General features: G+C 41.4%; 1 protein-coding gene across 1 annotated transcript in view; it reads right to left on the reverse strand.

The window, feature by feature from the left end:
* The window catches only part of CUBN (cubilin), a 254,992-nt gene that overhangs the window by 156,474 nt on the left and 75,904 nt on the right, over positions 1–22,614 (reverse strand). Inside the window, exon 28 of the mRNA XM_037060773.1 lies at positions 11,450–11,600. Coding sequence (XP_036916668.1) covers positions 11,450–11,600 — 151 coding nt within the window. The remainder of the gene's footprint in view (positions 1–11,449; positions 11,601–22,614) is intronic.

Consider the following 22,614-nt stretch of genomic DNA (forward strand, 5'->3'; position numbering starts at 1 on the left):
GACAGATGTGGAGGTGAAGAAGAATGCGAACTCCTTAAAATAACCACAGTTGTCTGAAGGTGACCGTGGCATGTATAAGAACCATAAAAAGTCAGTGATTCTTGGTTTGATTTTACCACTTAATTCCCTGATAGTATAAAGTATATGCCACTCTCTGGAGATAGGACCTATCCTATAAAGAGAAAAGATTAAAATCAGATCACTAGTCCTCTCTGAAGGCAGAGCCAAAAGTGAAGGTCTAGAATTCATCTGATCTTAAGGATTTGCAAATCAATTTTCTGGGGGAACTTTGTGGGTTAGCAATTGTTCCAAGAGGACAGAGACACAAGTCGGAGCAACTATGCAATGAAATCAGAGAAGAAAACCAAGTAATATAAAGACCAAGGAATGTGAAATTCTACTGAGGAAAAAGAAAGAAGATAACAAGAAGAAAAAATACAAAGCAAGGTGACTCCAGGAGCTGAGAAATTTACCAAAAGCTCTGGAACCTCTTGCATTGGATTGAGTAGTGTCCTCACACATCATGTCTACATGGAACCTGTAATGCGCCCTTATGTGGACGTAGGGTCTTTGTTGATGCTCTCAGGTTAAAATGAGGTCGTACTGGATTAGAGTAGAACTGAACCGCAATATGATTGGTGTCCTTATAAGAAAAGGAAAATTTGGACACAGACATGAATAGAAGGAAGAAGGCCATAGGAAGACAGACACAGAGACTGGAGTTACCCATCTACAAATGAAGGAAAGCCAAGGATTGCCAGCTACCAACAGAAGCTACAGGAGGTAAAGAAGGATTCTGCCCTAAAGCCTTACAAGGGTGGCCCTGCTGACATCTTGATTTTGGACATGAAGCCTCCAGAACTTGGAAAGAATAAGTTTCTGTCTGCAGCCATCTAGTTTGTGGTATTTTGTTATAGCAGCCCTAGGAAGCTAATACACTCCCACCATTTCCTAATAAACAAGGTAGCCAGCCCCAAGGCAGGCAAACAAGTCTAGCAACTGTGAATGCAACATCTGAAGGAGTGTGAGCCTGTAAACTCGCCTTACTCCCTCTTATATTAACTACTTACCATCTACCACACTGAGGTTTACATGATGGCTGGTTGAGGATGAGGTTAGAAGATAGTCTATTTTAGCCTGTTTGCACTGCTTTAACAAAATACCACAGACTGTGTAGCTTATAAACAGCAGAAATTGATTGATTGATTGACATTGGGTGAGGGCCCTTCTCTGGGTCAGAAGACTGCGTATAGTAGAAGGGGGCAAGGGTTCTCTCTGAAACCTCTTTTATAGGGGCACTAATCCCAATCACCCAATCCCCTCCCAGATGCCCCACTTCCTCATTACATCATCTTAGGGGTTGGGTTTCAACACATGAATGTTCAGGGGACACAAACACTCTGACTCGGGTGAGTCTACTGTCGAGAACACTAGAGACAAACTTAGGGCTAGGTGCCACATCAGGAGGAAACAAGCAAATGATTTGTAGCACTGAGGAGTCAGTAAGAGTTTAGAAAGTTTCATCTTCCATAAGGACCTCACCCCAGCCCCAGACTTTGTGATGATTGTTCTGTCTCTCTGGCTGCCATATAGCTGTAGATACAGAATAGAGTTATCTGCTGCCCATGGCAGGGTCAATTTTTTTAAAAAGTGAATGAATAAGGCCATAACATGAGGTCAATGACTTGTAAAATAGACACAAGGAACTTAAATATCAATGTTGTCCTTAGTTGCAAAATGACCTTGAAATTACTATATAAGATGTCATATGAATATTCAAAGTTAAGATTATCACAGCCTTCTGACATTCTGAGATGTCCTGAATCTTAATATTGCCATGCTGTACCCCAGCACACCATTAAAGAGAAGTAACTCAGTGAGCCATATTGTAGGACTTTTCATAAAATATAAATTTTCATTTTCTACATATTAAAGAATAAAAATCTTTCATTTTCACCCAGAAAATTATAGCCAACCTCATCATCTTTGTATTTTGATTAACTATATCTTTTTCTTGTTAATCTACTCATTCTAACCAAATTAAAAAAGAATGATTTCCCAGCAGAAATTCTTTGCTTACAGTTCAGGAGAAATCAATCTCTCTCTCTCTCTCTCTCCCCCTCTCTCTCTCTCTCTTAGATATTTTTTTAATTATTGAAGATTTCTGAACAAAATATATTTTTAGAAAGTATAAAAATATTTTCCAAGGAAATGAAATAAGACCAAGGCAACGGGACTAATGTCCCCCAGAATTAGTCATGCCTAAGGCTACTTTATGAAATCCCCAAACAAGCAAAGACAGAGGAAATGTGTTCTCTTTATGTGATTTCCAAGTTCAACCCTCATACTGTTATTTAAAAGTATTCATTCGAATCCCGCTTTCTGTCGATGTAATTACTCTGGTACACTGCGCTCTCACAGGAAAGAAGTCAGAAGCCTCTCCTCTAGGTCTCTGCATCACTGCACCTCCCCCCTTGCCCCACCCGCCCCACAAATTCCTTCTCTCACCTTTCCCTGACTCCTAACGGTGTTCCCACGTGGAGGTTGCTCCATGTGGACAAATGAACAGACGCTGGCAGCACCTGCCAACAGTTGTGATGCCCTCTGGTCCTCCGAGTCCTGTCGGAGCCTGAGCCATGAAACTGTTTTCTGTGACTGCAATACCAGGGTGAGGGTCCCTCAAAGGGTAAACGCTGCAGGCATCCAAACGGCCAATGTCCTTAGCCTACAGGCCACACAACACTCTCTGGCTGGGCTCCTAAATCAACCAAATCTTCAAGGGCTCCACCCCACCCCTCAATGTCTCTACAACCCTTTCCTCAGTTTTCTTGTCTGTAATATGGGGGTGATGATGCTTATTTCAGAGAATTATTGGGAAGAGACATGATATAACATTTTTAAAACTCTAACCACAGGTCCATGGTATTATTTTTTAAATCAAATGCACTTTTTAAAATGATGACATCAACACTTTTAAGTGATCACATCACTGTTAAATAGCTTCAATATTTTTTAAAAAATTACTGACTCCAATAATAATAAATGAGATGTCAATCAAGTCAATGCACTAAACATTTAAATAATATTTTCACACACTCTGTACAGGGCAACATGGTTTATTTTTATCATAACTAATGTCTTAAAATAAATTTTAAATTATATTTACATAGTAAAACAATATTTTTAGCCTGAGTGTAGTCTACAAGTATAACTAGGAGGAGGAAAATCAGGGACAAACCAAATTAATGTCATTACTTATACAGAAAATATAAAATTTGATGGCATCTTCCAGCATGCTATCAATGTCCTATACCCGAGATTCAATCTGCTTTGTGAGTCACGGCCACTGAAGGTCAGCACCAGCTCCCCTGAGCACTCGGTGACATACACGTTACACAAGTCCTCAGATACGTAATGTTAGAGACAAATATGGCAATATTTAAATGAATGCTCAAAAAAGGAACATCTGGGTACAAAAATTAAAGTTCTACAATGAACCTCATGTTTGTTCTGCATGGGTTTAGTCATTTTGACTGCGACAAAAATTGAAACTGTGAAAAAAAATGTGTGGTTTCTTTTTCACATTGTATGAAAAAGTGTGGAATCCCCTAGAAAGTATGTGCAATGTGAGAGATACTGTTGCTAGGGAACCAGAACACAAACAGAAGATTCCAAAAGCCCTGCCTTTGGCCCAAATCTCAAGGACAATTACAAGTTGTGCAACATATGATTTGGGAATGTCATGGTCAACTTGAGGGTTATTTTTTCTTTTTATAACGGTTTCAAAAAGTAGCGATGGAAATTGAACTACAACTTTTTCAAGGAGTAGTGACATGGGAATTGAACCCACTGGTTACAAGACTCAGGGCCAACATTAAACAAAGGTCAACTATGTGTATGTGTATATTCTGCTGTTGTCAAGGAGGCAAGTGATGTCAGGATTTAGCTTTTCCACTCATTCTGAAATGTCTGCATTTGATTCATGCTGTCTTTGATTGCTAGGGCCTTGTTGGAAAAATTCTCAAGCCAAGGCAAAAAAGAACAGCAAGATTTTTTATAGTAAATTATTATCCCAGTTTTACAAATGTGAATTACTTTATAAACAACATTTTTAATTAGCATCATCCATAATGCACGTCTTTGCAAAAAAAGATGTAAGGGAGCATTTGCCAAAAATAAAAATCAGACACAGTGTCATAAGGCAAAAATTGTTGCCTTGGTTCTACATTAAGACTATATTCATTTGCAGTCTCCATGTTTTGGCTTTTTCTAAGAGTATCACAAAGACAAAGTTTCAAAATATCAAATAGGCTGAAGAGGCTAGAATGAGCAGAACGGGACATCACGTGTAGGGGTGTGAGAGAAAGCACAGTCAGCATTTAGGGAAATCAGTTCTGACATAACAGAACTGTTTCATAAAAGTGTCTATTGCCCTTAAATTTCTACCCAAACTGAACAGCATTTCTTTTATCTTATTTCACACAATATAATAAAACAATCCCAAGGGTCTCTGTTTGTCTAGGTCAAAAGATGGCTTACAGACTCACTGAACAAAGGATGTATTTTTTATCATAAATAAGGTTATTTCAGAGGCAGACTAGGACAGGTATTTTACCATTTCTCTCTCTAGGGTATTATATATCATCACGTAGCAGGAAGCAACCCTATGAAGGCGCTTCATCACCAGCAGAGAGAAAGGTCTCTGCCTGAGATTAGGACCAGACAGTGTGACTCACACCCCGCTCTTGTGAGCACGCCCTGGAATCTTCGCCACCCACGATTCATAAATTTACTTTCACTGTGAACAGCATACCTCCAGACTGTGAATGTCTGTGCTGTGCAGAAGCAAGGCTCAGGACAGTCCGGTAATAAATCCGAGTTTTCTCAACGGCTCTTATCAGCTGACCTCTGACAACCTGTCTTGCTCAACTTCAATCACTCCCTCTAGCCCAGTATTTCTCAGCCATTTCTGGTTCATTATTGCCCTTCTAAGAAGCATTCTTAGTTATTTTTTCCCAAATTCTCCCCCATGAAATTATAATAACACAGATATACTGTGTATCTGTTATGTATTTATATATATATACATTATGTTATGTATTTATATATATATACATTATGTATTATATAGAGAGATATATAATACGTATGCATACAGCACACGATTTTCTTCACCTTTCCAAGAGCCAATTCCCACCGCCTTGGGGTTGACACTGAGGCTCTGTATTCTAACTGAAACACTTGCCAGTTGCAAAACTTTGGTGTTATCCTAAGCTTCCCTGCTTCTACTTAGAAATGTCTTCCTGCCTTGGATATTTGTCTGACTCACCGGTTCTTGTATAACAGCCGCCCGGACGGCCTTGAGTTCCCTCAGGCTCTCCCAGATCTCCTTTTTGCCCCCACAGTCATGGATTATGGACTTACTCCTCCACTTGTTTATTTGTCTATTTCCCGTACTAAAGGACTAACTCCTTGAGGTCAAGGATGCTGTCTTCCTCTTCTCTGTTGTAGACTAAATTGTGCTCCCCCCCAAATTCACATATTGAAGCCCTATCCCCTGGTACCTCAGAACATCACTGTATTTGGACATAGAGGTGATTAAGTCAAAATAAGAACCCCCACTCCAAGGTGGGTCCTAATCTAATCTAACTGATGCTCTCGTATGAAGAGGAAACCTGGACCCACCAGGAGTCACCAGCATGTGCACTCACAGAGAAACACCGGTGTGAAGATACAGCAAGACAGCTGTAAGCCAACCAGAGAGACACTGGAAAAAACCAAACCCACTCACACCCCGAACTCAGACTTCCAGCATTCAGAACAGTGAGAGATAAATTTCTGCTGTTTATTTTCCCAATGTGAGATCTTTTGTTATGGTTGCCTGAGCTAACTAATACGCTCTCTACATCCGAATTACCGATCCCAGAAACCTGGCAGTGAGTCAGTATGTGTCAGTTGGTTGGTTGGTTGAATGAATGATTGAATGCAAAACATGTTCTCAGTAAACACCTGCTTGCAGAGGGTGCTTGCAATCACTACAACCCCCTTGGCAAGGACAAGCTGCGTGTCCCCCAGAGGGTGGGCCCAGCAGATCTGATAGAGCCCCGTCTATTCACACTCACACTCTCCAGGTGATTACCAGTATTCACATAAAAAGCAAATGGATAATGAAATGACAAAAGATAAAACCTTTGTCCTCAAAGGGTGAACCTTCCTGAACTGCACCCCATTGCACCTCACCCCCCACACATACTCTAAGTCCTAAAAGGAATAAAAATTACAAGTTAGAAGGATCTCCCCCAAAAGGCCAACAGTGAACAAAGACTATTGAAGAGTCTGAGTAAGGGAAAGAGAAAGGGAGGGCAGGTTTACGAGAAACACTGCTGACCTCATAGAAGCTCTTTGCCAAAGCCCTAAAAGATACATTTTCACAGAAGCCTTTGACACAGTGCTGCATGTCCCTGGGTAGTCCGGCAAGCGCTGGCCCATGTTCAAACCAAGCCATGGAGGATCTTGATTTTTAAAGTGTTCTCTCCAAGCCAATTGCTGAAAACCCTCAAGGCTTGAGAAATCTCATTAATAGCTAGAAAGAAAATAAAATGAAACCAGCCCCCATCTGAGAGGCTGATGTCATCCATCTCCCCACAGAAAAGGCTACCCTTTCCTTTGTGAAAATCCAGGGTGACATCACCTCCTGATCCACTGCCACTCAGCCCTTCCCCTGCTGCTGCCAGCTGAGGGGTCCTCTTCCTTTGCAAACATCCCCCTTTCACTCACAAAGCTCCTTGACCTTGTTTGTATGTGGGATTCCATTGCCAAGTGAAGGCGGGCCTCGGGGAGACGGGCAGAAGAGGGGTGTGCGCAGCTGGCTGGGAGGGAGGCCCCTATTCACACAGCCTGTGGAAAGTTCTCTATTCCCTTCAGCACCCCAGGCAGAGGCCCCCTGAGGCTGAATTCAGCCTCCAGACAATGCTGTCAACACTGAATACTGTGAAGGGTTCAGCCAGGCAGGGCAACTGTGGCCATTTCTTTCTTCCCAGGGTGGGACTCCCTTTGATGGCTGGAATAAAGGCCAGGCAGTGCGCTTTAATCTCATGTCTACAGAGCCACTTTAAAAATGGGCCCACGAATAAAACCCAATTCTAGATCCATTTTCTCAAAGCAAATGGAAGGTTTCTGTGGTCAACAAAGAAGCACATTTTGCAAACGGATTTATTTATTAATTGGCAAAATGAATTTTTCCTCAGAGGTGATGCTTAGAAAATGAGGTGTCAGGCTGGGTGGACCCTGCAACTTGAACCTGATTCTGAGACTGAGAATTAGAGAGGTTTTGCAGAGACGATCACTTTGAATTGCGTACATATTCACACCTTCATGTGCACACAAAAACACATTGAAGAGTATTATATTATTCTGTAGTTTTTTAAATTGGTATCTTGTTTTCTGATTATAAAAGTAATAGGTATTTATCATAAAAGTTCAGTCATATTGAAATCGTGTTAGTAATTTCATTCTCTAGTTGAAAAAAACATATTACTATTACATTTAAACATGGAGATTAATGTTTACATTTATTTTATACTCGTTTTGTATTTATTCGTATTTTCTCTTTTACATTCTGAGCCCCACAAGATGCCATGCTACTTCAGTCCTTCAAGATCCTACTCAAAACTCAATTCTTTGAAGTGTGACAGATTCACATAAAAGAGAGAATGGGGCCCTCTCCCTGCCAGTCCCTAGCCTGGTGCGACCCCAGCGCTCTGGCCACCATGTAGCTCAGCACTGCTGCCCTTGACTCTGGACCCCAGCTACTCCGGACTTTGGGGTCGCTCATAGTCGCCCTACATGCTCCATCCACAGGGTCATTCTTCTGCTTGGAATCCTTTCCTTCTCCTGTTGGCCTAGTTAACTCCTGCCTACCCTCAAATTTTAGATCAAAGGACCTCTTTCCATACAGGACTCCTCTGACCTCCTCACCAGCAAATTCTCTTTTGTGTGCTTCCAGGGACATGCCATTTATATTTGTTTCTATGCTTTTCACTTGGCGGCTATTTCTCCCAACCACCCATAAGCTCTAGGAGAGTAGGACCCAGGCCGGCTGGTAGGAGACACTGTCCCCATCTCTCACACAGCAAATGGCCCAAAACAGTCCCTTAACATTTGTGGGGTGAACACATGGATAACTGGGAAATCAGATTTATGTCTTCCATTTACTTCCAATGAGTAAGAAGGGGGGCATTGTGTCCCATTGAACCCTTTCCCCCCATCTTCATCTATTCTGTTGGCAATCTTCTCAAGCTATTATCTCAAGTTCAAGACCAGGTTCAGATGCAGAGTAAAACGTTGTATACTTGTGGCATGCAGTGGCATGAGTACAGTATATAATAATTAGTTAATTTTGCACAGATGTAGAACATTAACCATCCTCTTCCAGAAGATTCTTCCCATGTATTTCATATACAGTGGGTAACACAGAGTTAAATTTTTTTTTTCAGTTCTAGTCCCAGCTGGCCAAATTTGTTGCATAATTCTGTGTCCAAGCTTAATAAGTTTTCAGCACAGTTTCGAAATGGTAAACAGGAAAAGACAATAGACAGAGGGTGTCTTTGACTCCCCTATGAAGACAGATTTCAAATGGAACTGACTGAAAAATATTTTCCCAAGAAAAACACAGCTCTGTCAGAAGAGGAGTCAGCCACGTCCAGCATGCTGGCTGGAAGAACCCAGTGATACAGTAATCAGTTTAGTGAATAATGACCACTACACCGTACTCCCTCAGGTGGCCTTGGCTAGAACAGCCTGAAGGGGAGGGGAAGCAGCCCATGGAGGAGAAAGACGTAACCAGCAAAGTCAACCCCTAAAACTCTCCATCCTTGAATTACTTAGGGGAGTTTTTAAATCAGCAACAGTCAAGGTCCCACTGCAGACCGATGGAATCCTGACTCTGGAGACTGGAACGCAGGCACAGTGCTCCTCACAAACTACCAGGCCCATCAAGTGTCTACAGAGGGCCGAGAGTCACACCCTGGAGCCCCGAGGCCCAGTCTCCTGGTCAGCATTTCTAACTTTCCATCTCCTGTCTCCTGTGAAACCTTTCTCCCCTTTGGGTCTCTCTCTCTCTCTCTTTTTAATTCAGATATTTCCATTTTGTGTTTTTTTTTAATTTCCAATATTTTTGTTGTTCAAGTAGAGTTGTCTGTCTCCATTTGCCCCCTACCAATCCCCCCCACACACCAGCCATCCCCACTTCCCACCCTTCCCTTTGGACCTCTTAAGCAATAAGGTTCTTTTCCCTGCAGGGGCCACACTCTTATCGCACTGACATCGAAAGACTGAAGACATTATTCTGCTGTTATTATAATGAGCCCTGGGAGCACCTCAAAGCTTTCTCTAGAGTCAGTGGATGCTTTGCTATTTCTTCAGCATCATATCTGCTCTTGACTTGCTCCTCCCAAGTGTGGTCTACAGAAGCGCGCCGTCCGCATTACCTGGGAGCATCTAAGAAATGCAGATTTATAGGCCTTACCTCCCCCCGACCCCCGTATCAAAGTCTACATTTTAATAAGTGATTCATACACACATGCAAATCTGAGAAACACCACTCTGGAAAATACTGATAGCCCTTGAAAATATGGATCATTTTCCCAGATTTTCTTGTTTCTTCTAGGTCTTTTCACACTGTCTCTAGTTTCCTTAGAATTACACACTTTCTAAATTTCAGAGTACTGGAGATGTACTGTGTTACAGAGATCAGTCAATCCAGTGCCTTCATTTAAAAGATCAAGAAATTGACATTCCAAGGTTAAATCTACCTGCTTGAGAAAAGGATAGGGGAGAACTTCCACAAGCTTAATCATTATGGTTCATTAGCTTTGGGAATTTATAATCTGTATTTCAAGCTAGAAGTGGCTCTGTGGATAACCACTGAATAGCTTTTAACACTGAAAACCACCTCCTTATTTTTTAACAGAATATACTCAGTCTCCAGTTCATAATATCAGAATGTCTAACACTTAAATATATAATGGGGCTACTCAGTTATAGCACTGAAATTCCTACAATAAATGCACTATGATGCTAATCACCACTTATAAATTCCTACAATAAATGCACTATGATGCTAACCACCCTCTAGAGTGAACCATGACACACATTCACTCCCTCACCTGGGCTCACCCCCGATTTCGACAGTGAGGCCAGAGCCTAGACATCTGTGTGTGGTTCCCGGCCTAACACGGCAACTCCTCTTCTCTTTCAAACTGATTGAAACAGACCAGTGAGCCCTAGAGCTTTCCTTGAGAACTGCCACTATAATTTTCACCAGGACTGTAATTTTCAAGTCCGGGTCACTCTAGGATAGTGGGTGTCAAACATTAATCACTGGGGAGACCAGTTAAGACAGTTTATTCAGCCTCCTTCTGGAGTCTCTGATTTTGTAGGTCTGGGATGGGGCCTGAGAATTTGCATGTCTAACAAGTTCCAGGTGACTCTGATGCTGCTCTGGGGGGAGCAGGTTTAGAGACCATTGGATTAGGGCTCTTTTTAGACTGAGCCATGTTAGATCAGTCATTAGGTCAGTCAAGAAGTTGCAGAACTCCTTTTAAGAATGGATTTTCATCTTCAGAGAAATGATTATGTTACCTGCTTTCTTTCTTTTTTAAAAACTTTATTTATTTTTAGAGAGAATGGAAGGGAGGGAGACAAAGAGGGAGAGAAACATTAATGTGAGAAAGAGAAAAACATAGATCAGTTGCCTCTCATATGCCCACAATCCAGGAATGTGCCCTGACTAGGAATCGAACTGGCATCTTTTAGGTTCATAGGCTGGTGCTCAGTCCACTGAGCCACACCAGGCAGGGATATGTTATGTGCTTTCTGAACCACCCACCATTTCATAGGTGGGCTCTGGCATGCCCCTGCTTATGTGGCAGGCATCCTGACTTGGTGCATCACTAGCGTATGCTCTCTGCTCCTGCTCCCTCTCAGTGCAATCCTTACCACTCCCTTTCTCTCTCTGATTGACTCTCATTCTTTCCCTTCTATCCTATCATTCCTTCTCGCTAATGTCAGAGTGAGCCTTAAATCTCATTCTATTCCACCACCCCATCCTACCTTGCAATTTGCTTGGCACACTCAGGTACAGGTCTTCATCCTTAAAAACTACATTCTGCTTCCCCCTTTCCCTTAATTTAAGCCATCTATTGCCACACCTAATAAGCAGTTATCTAAATCCTGTCCACTTTGATGTCACTTCCTCTCTTAGTCCTAACAGGATTTCTCTCTCCAAGAATCACCAATGTCTGAGTAAACTTTCTAAGGCCTGGCGTCAGATCACTATCCAGGTTCAAGTATTATTGATGGAATTGTTTCCAAATACAGAACTGGAACAGGGACAATTCTGGTACAAATAGCAACTACAAAACACAACTGACGCTGGTACTGGGCTTACCGTGAATGAACCACTGCATCCGAAATCCTTTCTCATGGACACCAACCCCATCAGTGTAGAACAGCACTTGAAGAATGGAGCCTGTGGTACTCCCTGAAGGTGGCATATCTGTTCCACAGTGGCGTCCCATCCTCCGTGAGCCGTCATAGAGCTAAAATCAAAGGGAAACTTTCCAATGTAAAAAAACTGCACATAGTTTGTCAGATGGAAAAGGCAAAGTCTACTCATACAGCAAAAGCTGTTCTTTGGCTCAGAAGTTGAGGTTTAATCTGCTGAGCTGGGTTGACTACAGGATGCTTCACATAAGAATTCAAAATGGAAGGTTATATTGCAAGAGTTGTAGGGCTGATTTTTAAGACAAATAATTTAGAAATCAAAACACTGGTTGGTTTTCTATCAGCCTAGCAAATTCCCTTTGAAGTATAATCCAGACACAGAATAAGGGACAAGCAGGCTGAATGAGATGTGTTAACATATTGACACATAACAGATGTTTGATAAATAACACTATTAAAATTGTAAGATATGAATTTCTCAATAAATACTAGTTGTAAAAAATCAGACATTTTAAAAAATTATGAAAAAGGAAAATAAAAAATTAATCCCATGGAAGATAATTATTGTTGATATTTTTTTAAAACTAGAAACTAGATGGCCGTCATTTTTTCATTTGTATATGTGAATATATGTATGTGCGCACATATATAAGTGTATGTATAAATTTGGTCTACACATTTTATTGTGTTACCTGTTTTATACTAAGTATGTCATTAAATCGCCCATGTAAACTTTGTGAATGATAGCATAAGATGTTAGTAATACATTATTTATATTACAATCATTTTTGTTCATCGAGGATATTTCCAATATTTTTGCCAATATAAATATTTGTGTAATATTTTGAATTTTCCCCAAGAAAGATTTTTATGAGGGAAATGATTCAAAATCTTTTTTTGCTCTTCATGTGTATTATTTAATTTCTTACCAGAAAGTTTACGCCAATTTACCCTCTCACCAACAGTTAATAGAAATTTTTTGTGCAGTGGAATTTTGGCAACTATGATTATTATTTTTAAAGCTGGTGCTGACAGTAAAAACCCATGGGGTTTTTTGGTAATTGTCTTAATTTGTGTTACTTTGAAACTGAAGTTTTTTTTCACGTTTATTGGTTAATTATATCTCTTCTCTTGGAACATTTCTGCTTAGGTCTTTGCCCATTTTCTCACTAAGATATATATATACATCCTGTTGTCCACCCTTTACCTGTCTCATTTAATAATTTTATCAGATACGCAGCTTTAAACTAAAAAATAATAATAGTAAACCTCTCTACCAGATCTCCTCAATCAAGGAAGATGATCCCAAAACACTGGCTTTCTCATGACTCAGGCCACGATGTTCCCTTTTGATCTCCTAACGCTGTGAACACTTGGTCCCAGCTCCCCTCAGGATGCGCAGCTCAAGACAACAAAGTGGAAGACGTCCAATCACAGACTCGGGGAGTGTCACAGGTATGAGAGTGCGGGGCCATGTATGTGTTTGCATGTGTCTGTAAGGGACATGAATAATCTGCATTCAACAGATTCCAAATCGACCAAACTGTTTTTTACTAAAATGTGATGATGGAAAATACTATTTGAAGCATACTGATTTGAGCATGAAAAACTTCAAATTCTACAAGGCATAAATTCTTCCCTAATCCCTAGAGTGGGTCATAATATGTCAGTTTTTCTTTGAAATACCTCAGCTGTTTACTTGAGCTTCTGTATAAGAATGGTCACACTCCACTGCATTCTAGCTGTACCCAGGCCTGTCTTGTCTCCCTTGCAGACTGTGGGCTTCCCCAGAGCCCAGACCTCCTCTGCATTCCCCTCAACAACTAGTGCAAGGCAGGTTCCCGACACATCCTCCATGAAGGAACATAATAACTTCCCCACAGCTGCGTTTACATTAATGGCACTTATCTGCACTATGAATTGAGCCCTGCAGAGTCAGATACGTATTAGAGTCTTGCAGTCCTAAATTTCAGCGTGTTCCTTTTAGGCAGCAAAGCACCGAGGTCCTTTGTGGCCATTCTGTGAAGTGGGGCAGGGCCTGGTCAAGATCATAATAAATCTTGGATTTATAAATCTTGGCTTGTCTCATTCTCAGTTCTCAAAAATGGCTGTTCAGTAGACACACATTCTCGTGAGAACTGAGGCAGGGGTCAGCAGAGATTTAAAAGGAATCTCAGAAACCCATTACATCACTCACTCTTAAGTATTAAACCTAAGCATTTTAAGCAAAGGAATAAAGATAAGATTTATTTTTCAGGTTTTTCAGTTCAGCTTCCTTTTTACTCTTTTAGTACAGCTGCTTCAAAGTGTATATTTATTATCAAGTTCATAATATTCTAGATATTTGGCAGGAGCCATAATGAGGAGCAAAAATAAGAGAAAGAATAGAGCAACATAAAAAGAACATGTAAAAACAACCAAGGCCCTTGGCCTCAGAACTGAGGCCCCACCATCTAATGCGGGAGGTGGGGGCGGAGGCCCGCGCTGCAATCTGTTTACTGCTAAATTACCGCTTCACTGTGGGGCACTTAGCTCCACTTTATTAGATTCAGTGTCTGAATTCCAATTCAAAACTAATTAATACAAAAATAAACATACTGTTCCCAAGCAGAGGCATAACAAGCAAGAAAACACTCTCCTGTTTTCCACTCTAAAAGGCTCATTCTTAACTCTGAATTGTAGTTCAGTGACCAGACCTTCACTGTTTCACTCTTACCCAACAGAACTTAGGGTAAGATTTCTCTATAACCACAGTTGCTATAAACTTGATGGATCTGCTGAAATACTCGCCAGTGACATTTGCAAGAGCCATACACTAGCTTCTGCTCAAGGTCGGTCATAAGCAGTGTTTTTGTTTCCCATCTCAGCAAGGTTAACAAACCGGACATTTTCACATCACTTTGAGGAGATTGTTTTCTTCCTTCCGGATGGGATTACCTCACTGAAGGGAAGCCAGGAAAGCTGTTCTGAAATAACATTGTGAATGGGATGGGGTCAGCAGTGAAGGGAGTGGGTTTGGGGGGAGCACTGGTGAGTGACAATTAGTTTCTTTTTGCCTTGGGAAGGGACAGAACGATACACTAAAATAAACATCTAATAGACACTGATAAAATCCTTAAATATAATGTCAAATAAATTAATGAATTAATTAGTATAAAATAATAGCTCTATACAAAAAGTCCCATACTGCCAATTTTATCTCCTAAAATTTACACTTAATTAAATGGGTTTTTTGTTTGTTTGTATTCACACAGATGGCTAACGTCACCTCAACAATTCATTTCAGTGTAAATTTACCACACAAAACAGGAACAGTCATTTTCAAAGTATACAAATACTGGTAACCATGACAACCAGTCAGAACCCTCTGATTCTGTTTTCAGAGCAAAATGTTAACCACAGGACATTCCAGCTGTGACTCATTGCAACTACTGGCAAGCACTGGTCCTTCTAAGGGTATGATTTTTCCTGCTTTTGGAAAGCCTAAAGATTCTACTAGGTCAGAACAAATATTTGAGGTTGGAATTAAATCCATATAAAGGCAACTAGTAGAAATCAAGGAGAGAAAGAGTGAGAATCTCACTTTGAATATGCATATCTAATTTGTATATCTGTGTTTAGAGGTTCCCTAAAATATTGTCATTTCAGAATGATGCTTATATTTTGAAGGTAGCCATTAACTGTATCTTCAAATGTGGATTTGTATTTATATAAAACCTTTTTTGTAAAATGTTCTCGGCAGTCCTTTAAGGGGTCTATTTATTTAGGATTTTGTGGTTTAGGTCCTTCCCCCACCCTGAAATATCTCAACCACTCTTTGGACATTCAAAGAGGAAGGAAATCTCTTGCCTGGCCACATTTAACAACTTTTATCTACTTCCTTTACATGGGTTTGATCATTTGACACATGCATCAGCTGTCCGTCCATCAGTGACTTCAGACTCCAGTTGCAGTATGAAATGGTTTGTGGATTCCTACTAAATATTAGGGTGAAGAGCATAAAGCCAAAAGTGCATCACTGACAGAAAACCTGTTTTACCATTTTTGCAAGACTAAGGGTTTTATAGGTACTTCACAGGTCACTGGATCTCAACTCTGGAGGAACCCAGAAGCAGCCAATGTCCCCTCAGTGGGAATCAAGTGGATGAGCTATTAGGTCTCAGAACAGAGACCTGCTTTTTAAGTGCCTCTTCATGACTAAATTGTTTTTTATTTTTAAAATTTGTGACGAATGAATAAAATTGTAACTAACTGTCTCATATGTACGAGTTTGGAAATATAAATTGACTTCAAACTTCATTTTAGAAACAGAGTGACAAGTAAAACTCAGCCCTTTCTATTTTTGATTGGCATCTAATTCACACTTTTTAAAATGATTACTTTTCTTATTTACTTGAAAATTTTCTAGGAGAAGATTATTTTCTATAGTGAAGTATTAATTTTAAGAATTAAAAACAGTTCATGTAGATAAATTAAACCCAGAATTTCTTGAGATAATGTCATTAAAATATGGAAAAACTTTGAGGAAAAAAATTGGTACATTTTCTATTATACATCTTTACAAACTCCAAAATTATTATCCTTCAGAGTCTAATGTGTAATTGAAATAATTCACCTGCCATGAGGGAGCGCTCTAGGTGTAGTAGGGAATCCCCTAATAACTGTAAAGAACAAAAAGTCTAGTCAGGGTAAGGAAGATGGTTAAATTTTCTAAGAACTGTATTTAACGAGTGCATACAGTAGTTTTTGAAAGTTGGTGTCTCTAATAGAAGACTGGCACTGGGAAGGCAGGGCTGGGAACATAAGACAGAAAACTGTACTTGAACAAGAAGACTGGAACTGAACTGGAAGCAGGGAAGAGATTTTACAGTGGGAGCACAGCAGGGCATATTCAGTGTGATCAGGGCCCAGGTTCATTGTTCAGTCCAGTTCTGACATTTGCTTACATATCACATTGTGAACGTTAGTGAGCCTCTGTAATGAAAAGTTCTTTATAAATTTGGCATTGCGATGGTTCTTCTATGGTTGTTTTAAACAGCAAATGAGACCAATCATGCACTAGGTTAAGTTCAGGGACTGGCATGTGGAATATGCTCAAATGTTATTCTTACTCTTGGTTAGAAGCAAAGGAAAGCATTTTTCCCAAAGAAACCAGTCCCAAAATAGCTCTGAGAGAAAAGATATGATGACTAGAGAGAACTAGAGCTGATGTACATCTCACAGAAATCATCCCTGACCGAGCAGACAGGGAAGCAACAAATCGGTGACTCACTTGTGAGGAGAGGGACAGCTGTGGCTTGCAGCTCGTGGCTGAGACTGCTCATTGATACGTGGAGGCCGAGCCCATTCCTGATGGGTGGGGTGCAGAGCCCAACCCAAAGCATATCGTGGAGAAAAAGTACACACGGTGTGTGTGTCAGGTGGAGGGAGATGGTGGCTCATGACGGGAGATGGTAGGGAAGGGAACATCAGAAAGTTTGCCAGGGCTGCCCCGGTGAGGCACACAGGGGTGAGGAAAGTGTCTGCACTGGTTTCCCCTGCTGCAGCCTCCTCTGCCCTTTCTGCCTCGCCCAACTACGCACTCGCTGCTTAGTCACTGGAGCTCCACCAGGGTGGAGATTGGTGAATTCCTGGAGTATCTCTTCGGATGTCCCCACCCGGAAAAACAACCATAACAGGATACATGGGAACTGCCTCATTAGAACGGTTACTGAGAATGTTATTGCCGAAGTTTACTCACAAATCTCCTGGACAAACTTGGCATTCCAGAGTTTACTTTAAATTTGAAGGGCTTTGAACTGTTCCTGTAACAACAGCAGAAATGGTCAAACAAGAACCATAGAGTAGGGCGAAATGCTCCCATCATGGAGAGAAACCCAGGGGGTAAAAACTAATCAAACCGTGGAGCATAAATTAGATGAAAGTTGCAGAGGGGAGCTAACGGGCAGAGCATGGCAGACTCTAGATGGTTCCATGGTAGCTCCAGGAGGTAGTCTTGTCCACTACGTAGTAATTGGTTAGACAGATGTGAGCAGAGCAAGGACAACAGGCCAGGCATGGAACATCACCACGTAGAAAGCCCCGGGTGCTTTGCCACAGGCAAAACTGAGAAAACTAGGACCTCGCCCCCAGAGTGACTTTCCTCCCCTACCACATCACTGGGTGTGCAGTTTAGACCCCCTGTCCTTTACTATCACTGGTCATGTGGTTAGGGCCCTCCCCTGACCCTTCCTCCCCCAGCACGCCACAAGTTCTGCATGAGACTGCCCAACGGGAGGAGCAAGGGGGCCGGAGAACAGCCTCACAGGACTCCCAGACAGGCCCCTACACCACCACTCCCTCAGGCATGAAGCCCTCAGAATAATGAGGTTCTGACCTGCATCGAATGACCTCAGAAGCAGAGCCTTGCATCTGTTGACCACAGAGACCATTTCACTCAAACTAGAGATGACATTTAGGTCTCAGTTGTGTTTCAGCTCCAGGCCCAGGAAAGCAGCAAGACCAAGTCGCATGATGCCATGGCTGACAACACAACCAGCTGCAATGACTAAATGACACCCTGCCCTAGTGCTGACCAATCAGTGCAGACCACGACCCTGAAAGGACACACCTGGGCAGCTGATGAATATTCTACCGAGATCCTCTCCTGAGATCTCCCCTAAAGTCTTGGCCTTTAAAACCCTCAAGAGAAGAGCCCAGGGCAAGCTCTCGCTCTCTAGACCATTCCTGCTGGACTCTTAGTGCCCAGTGTACTTTGTTCTCTTTCTCCTAAGCTTCAAGGGTCCTCCTCTTGCCTCTGTAACTTGTTCACTGAGCCCACACCCAGCTAGCTCACTTTTCCTACTTCTGTGACTTTCTTAATAAATTTTCACTGTGATTTGAATTCCTTGGCTCTGAATTCTTCTCTCAGCTGAACTCAAGAGCCAAGATTGCTGAACTGAGGTCCAATCGCTGGTAACAAATGGTGCTGTTTCACCACTAACAATCAGGTTCACAGCAACACACAGTGTACTCCAATGAGGAGGCAGACATCTTCCCCCAGGCACAGAAAAGCCATGCAGCCATGTGCTGACCGGGTGGGGCAGGAAATGTAAAATACCCGTCTAAAATTAAACCATTACTCAGAATGCTGGGCATTGCATGACAGCATGAAACCCACTGAAAGACCACATTCGCAGTTACTCTATGTCACCCAGAATTAGAGGTCTGTCTCAAATGCAGACCAGAGAGTCTCCTTTCCAGGCAGTGGCTGGTTGTTGTCTGCTCTTAATAGTGCATATACATTTTTATTTCTCTTTTTTTTTCTATTACTCATTTTAGAAGCCACAGAGGCTGATTTGGGTTGGGGTTTTGTTGGGGTTTTTTTTTTTCATTTTTAAAAATCATTGCCTAATCATAATTGTGTGCTTCAAATCATTGCCCCTTCATGATTTTGTAGCTGCAAAAGATGTAACTACAAAGATGTATATGCCTGCATTGTTTAGAACAGTAGATATCTGAAAAGATTCTAAGTGCTCTACAACAAGAATTGGTAGCTGCATTTCGATGCTGGAAGATGCAATGTTGTAAATAGCATGGTCTGTCTAGTAAATGACCTGGAGAAACGCTTACAAGCTCTTGCTACATGGAAGAGAAGGTCATTCTAGGATAGTATATACAGGGTGATGCCCTTCTGAACACAGAGTAAATGTATAGGGAAAGACTACAGGAAATAAATACAACCAAATATTATTAGCAGTGATGTAATTTAGGTTATTTTTATTTTACCTAGGCTTTTCTAGATTTTCCAAATTTCCTGCTATGACAATATGTGTATTCCTATGTGATCAGATAAGCTTATTTTTAAAGCATTATCTTTGGAAATCAATTGACATAACAATCTCAGAATCCAGCTGGTCTAATAAAAACATCTCCATGGTCTTTTATATGTATCTCAAGATCATGCATGAAAATGAACCCATTGAAATGTCATTATATAAAGTCATCTTTCCCAGTATTCATTTAAAACCATATTTTGTGTCCAGTGCTTCCATTTTTTATAGTAACTAGGTTTTTATTATTAACTAGACTAATTCTTTATTTAAAAAGAATTCTTTCAGATGTTGAGGGACTGAACACTCCTCACAAGCCTAAGTTGTGAGAGTCACTGATGAGGCCTAAATGCCTATTTCCCTCCCTCAGTGGTAAGTGAAAGGCTCCGAAAGCCAAGCGTACTCTCCCATGGCCACACGAACATTTAATTCCATGAACCACAGCCCTCCTTCTGCCAACTGGACCGTTACAGTGAAACGCTAAACATTTTTTAAAAGTTATTCTGCCTCCTAAAAGCCTCACCATCTGCTACAGATGGACTTGGCAACAGGAAGGAATCTGGTTTGCAGACCGGTGCGGAATCACAGCATCCTGAGCGGGCGGGCCCTGAGAGCCGCCACACCAACTCTGCCCCAACTCAGGGAAGGGGGGGAAGAACGCCTGTGAAATACTAAATATAAGACCTAAAGGGTAAAGATGACAGTTCAAAAGCAAAAAATTTCTGAAATGTTACAATTGGAAATCTTTCCTATTTTAAAGCAGACAATCAATACAATTCACTGAACCAATGACGATCTCCAATGCTAAAACCTAGCCTTCTGATCAGTGTGTTCTGACCCATGCCGTGTGCCTGTTAGATGGTGGAGGAGACCTTCCACTTTCCTGCCCCCAGTGGCCGCGCTGAGTGGAGCCAAGTAAGACCACCAGGAAAGGAAGGTGGACAGAGCAATTGCTCAGTTTTGAGCAATTTAGTGCCTTCTGAGTAGTGCGGAACTTATCAGTAGATCGGATTATTATTCATCCTGACTCTGTCCTTCCTGTTTGAGAGACTGCTGAGGAGAAACACACAGTTTCTTTCGAATCTGTGAGCAGAGGCTCTCCTTTGGAGGCTGGTATGTCTGCCTCATGAACTGCAGCAAATTAACGCAATGGTGTGAAAATTCTTTATTGTGAGGGATGGTCAAAAATGAACAGCATTTCCTCTAGAGAGAGGGATGTTAATCACACTGAAATATGTCTCCTTTTAATTTCTATAATTAAATAACATTTTACTCGGGCAACTTTAGACTTTAAAAAGATCTTATAAAATGCTTCTTGTTACCCTTAATGACACTACAAAGTACTTGGCTTCATTAACCAATAGATACACTTACTTAATTTAAAACTCCTTTGGAATCCAGACCAAGCTTAGTGCAATGCCAGACTCATACCTGGTATAGAGACAGAGTTGTTTGCTATACTCTTGTCACTGTCTGTGCAAGTTTTTGAATAGCAGTCGTACTCAGAACTGAAATAACTTATCTCTGAATTCTAAGCAAAATGCCAGGCATCTTAGAAGCAAACTTTCTCTGACAGTCAGTTCAGGAAGCATGACTCATCTGCTCAGGAAGTGTTTAAGGAGGCGCCATGGTGATAAAAGGCAGCTCAGACCATTGCTGCAAAGGCAGAAAATCTCATCTGTTTCTCTGCAGTTCTCCAACTGGCCAAGAGGATTTTAACTACCATGCTTCTTAGGTTCAGATACAGAATCCCTGTGACTTTTGCAGGGCGGCCAAGGCCAGCCAACAGTTTGAGGGTATGCCCCCACCACTCCTTCTTAGAGCACTTACTAACAAGAGCTTACAATTGGGAGTCTTCCACTGACTCTTTGAGAAGAATATGTATCTCCAACAGTTCAGGAGTGTCTTTCTCAAGGATCTGAAAACGATTCCTTTGAAACTTCATCATCAGGAAGGAAAGGGCCCCATCTCCCATCCTCCATGGAGGAAGAATCCTCACTCCCGTCATTGCCTAACTTCCACCAGACTCGGCTGGCTTGACCGCACTTGCACTGTCCAAACCTTTGTAGTCTTTCACCTCCTGACTCGGACCAGTGCCCTCCCAACTCCCTCATTCTCCCTGTCCTGCTCATATCTGTACACAGTGAAGTTGTGTTCAGTTCCTACTGGGCCCTCTTCCCCACTGCAGTAGTATATTACTAACCAAAATCTGCCCTTCCCACTGGAACCACAACTTTCCTGAGTAAAACCTCCAGCTTCCTTCACATCTTGTTCCGTTATCCCTGCTCAGGACAATTTCCCTGACCCACAGATGAGCCTGGTGCTCCCATTTCAGGTCATCAGAGCACCCAGTAATATTCCCTGATAGCATATAACACAGCTTGTAGTTAAATTTGTACTGTGTGATAAACTGATTAACATCTGTCTCCTCCGTGAAGGTAAGAAAAACTGATGATAAATCAGTTATATTTCCATAGCCTATGTGTCTAAAATACATTTGAATAACTGAGTGAATGGATAAGAGAATGAGTAATGCATATTTATGATAGTGGCAGCTTGGGGAAGTACCACAGCACAAGCAGAATGAAAGAACAAACCCTATTTGTGTTTAATTCAGCTTTCACCGATTTATTCGAATTTGGGTATCTCGGTGAAACATTTATCAGTATTTGTTGCAGAAAGAGCTATAGGATTTTCCCACAGCTCTTTGTGACTTCCCCTTGTCTGGGATCCTGAATTACCATTTAGAAAGCAAGGAATACTACAATGAACTCAGATGTGACTGCGAAGTAAACTCGTATTAAGTGTCAGAGAATTTAATAGTTCTCTGCAACAACAGCTGGAATTTCCTTCACTAACTACAACGTCACCAGGGCCTGATGTTTCATAGTCACAGCCAGAAAATGTTGTTCAGGCTGCAGACTCAGAAAACAGGGATACGTATGATCTTTTCATCCATTCTTCTAGTTTAAATGCATTCTTTTGTACTTGAAAGGAGGACTGGGAGTGTGACAAACAATGACATAAACCTCTGGTGAACACGATGACATCAGCAAGAGGATTTGGCAAGAGGTGAAATGAGTCTTCTAAAGAGTAGTGGGAAATGCATTTGGCAGAAGTCACGGACATAATGAAGGGGACCTGGAACGGACATGATGGAAAAGGAAAGGGTATGGAAGGATGTGATGGGAGACAGTCATGGCCAAGGTGCCAAACGAGGGAAGAGGGGGAAATGTTTAGGATCAGAATTCAATTATTTGAAAGTACATCTGACATTTCTACACAATGAGATAAACAT

The sequence above is a fragment of the Sturnira hondurensis genome, unplaced genomic scaffold (genome assembly GCF_014824575.4).
Source record: "Sturnira hondurensis isolate 20B ecotype Veracruz unplaced genomic scaffold, ASM1482457v3 Scaffold0012488, whole genome shotgun sequence".
Taxonomy (NCBI): Eukaryota; Metazoa; Chordata; class Mammalia; order Chiroptera; family Phyllostomidae; genus Sturnira; species Sturnira hondurensis.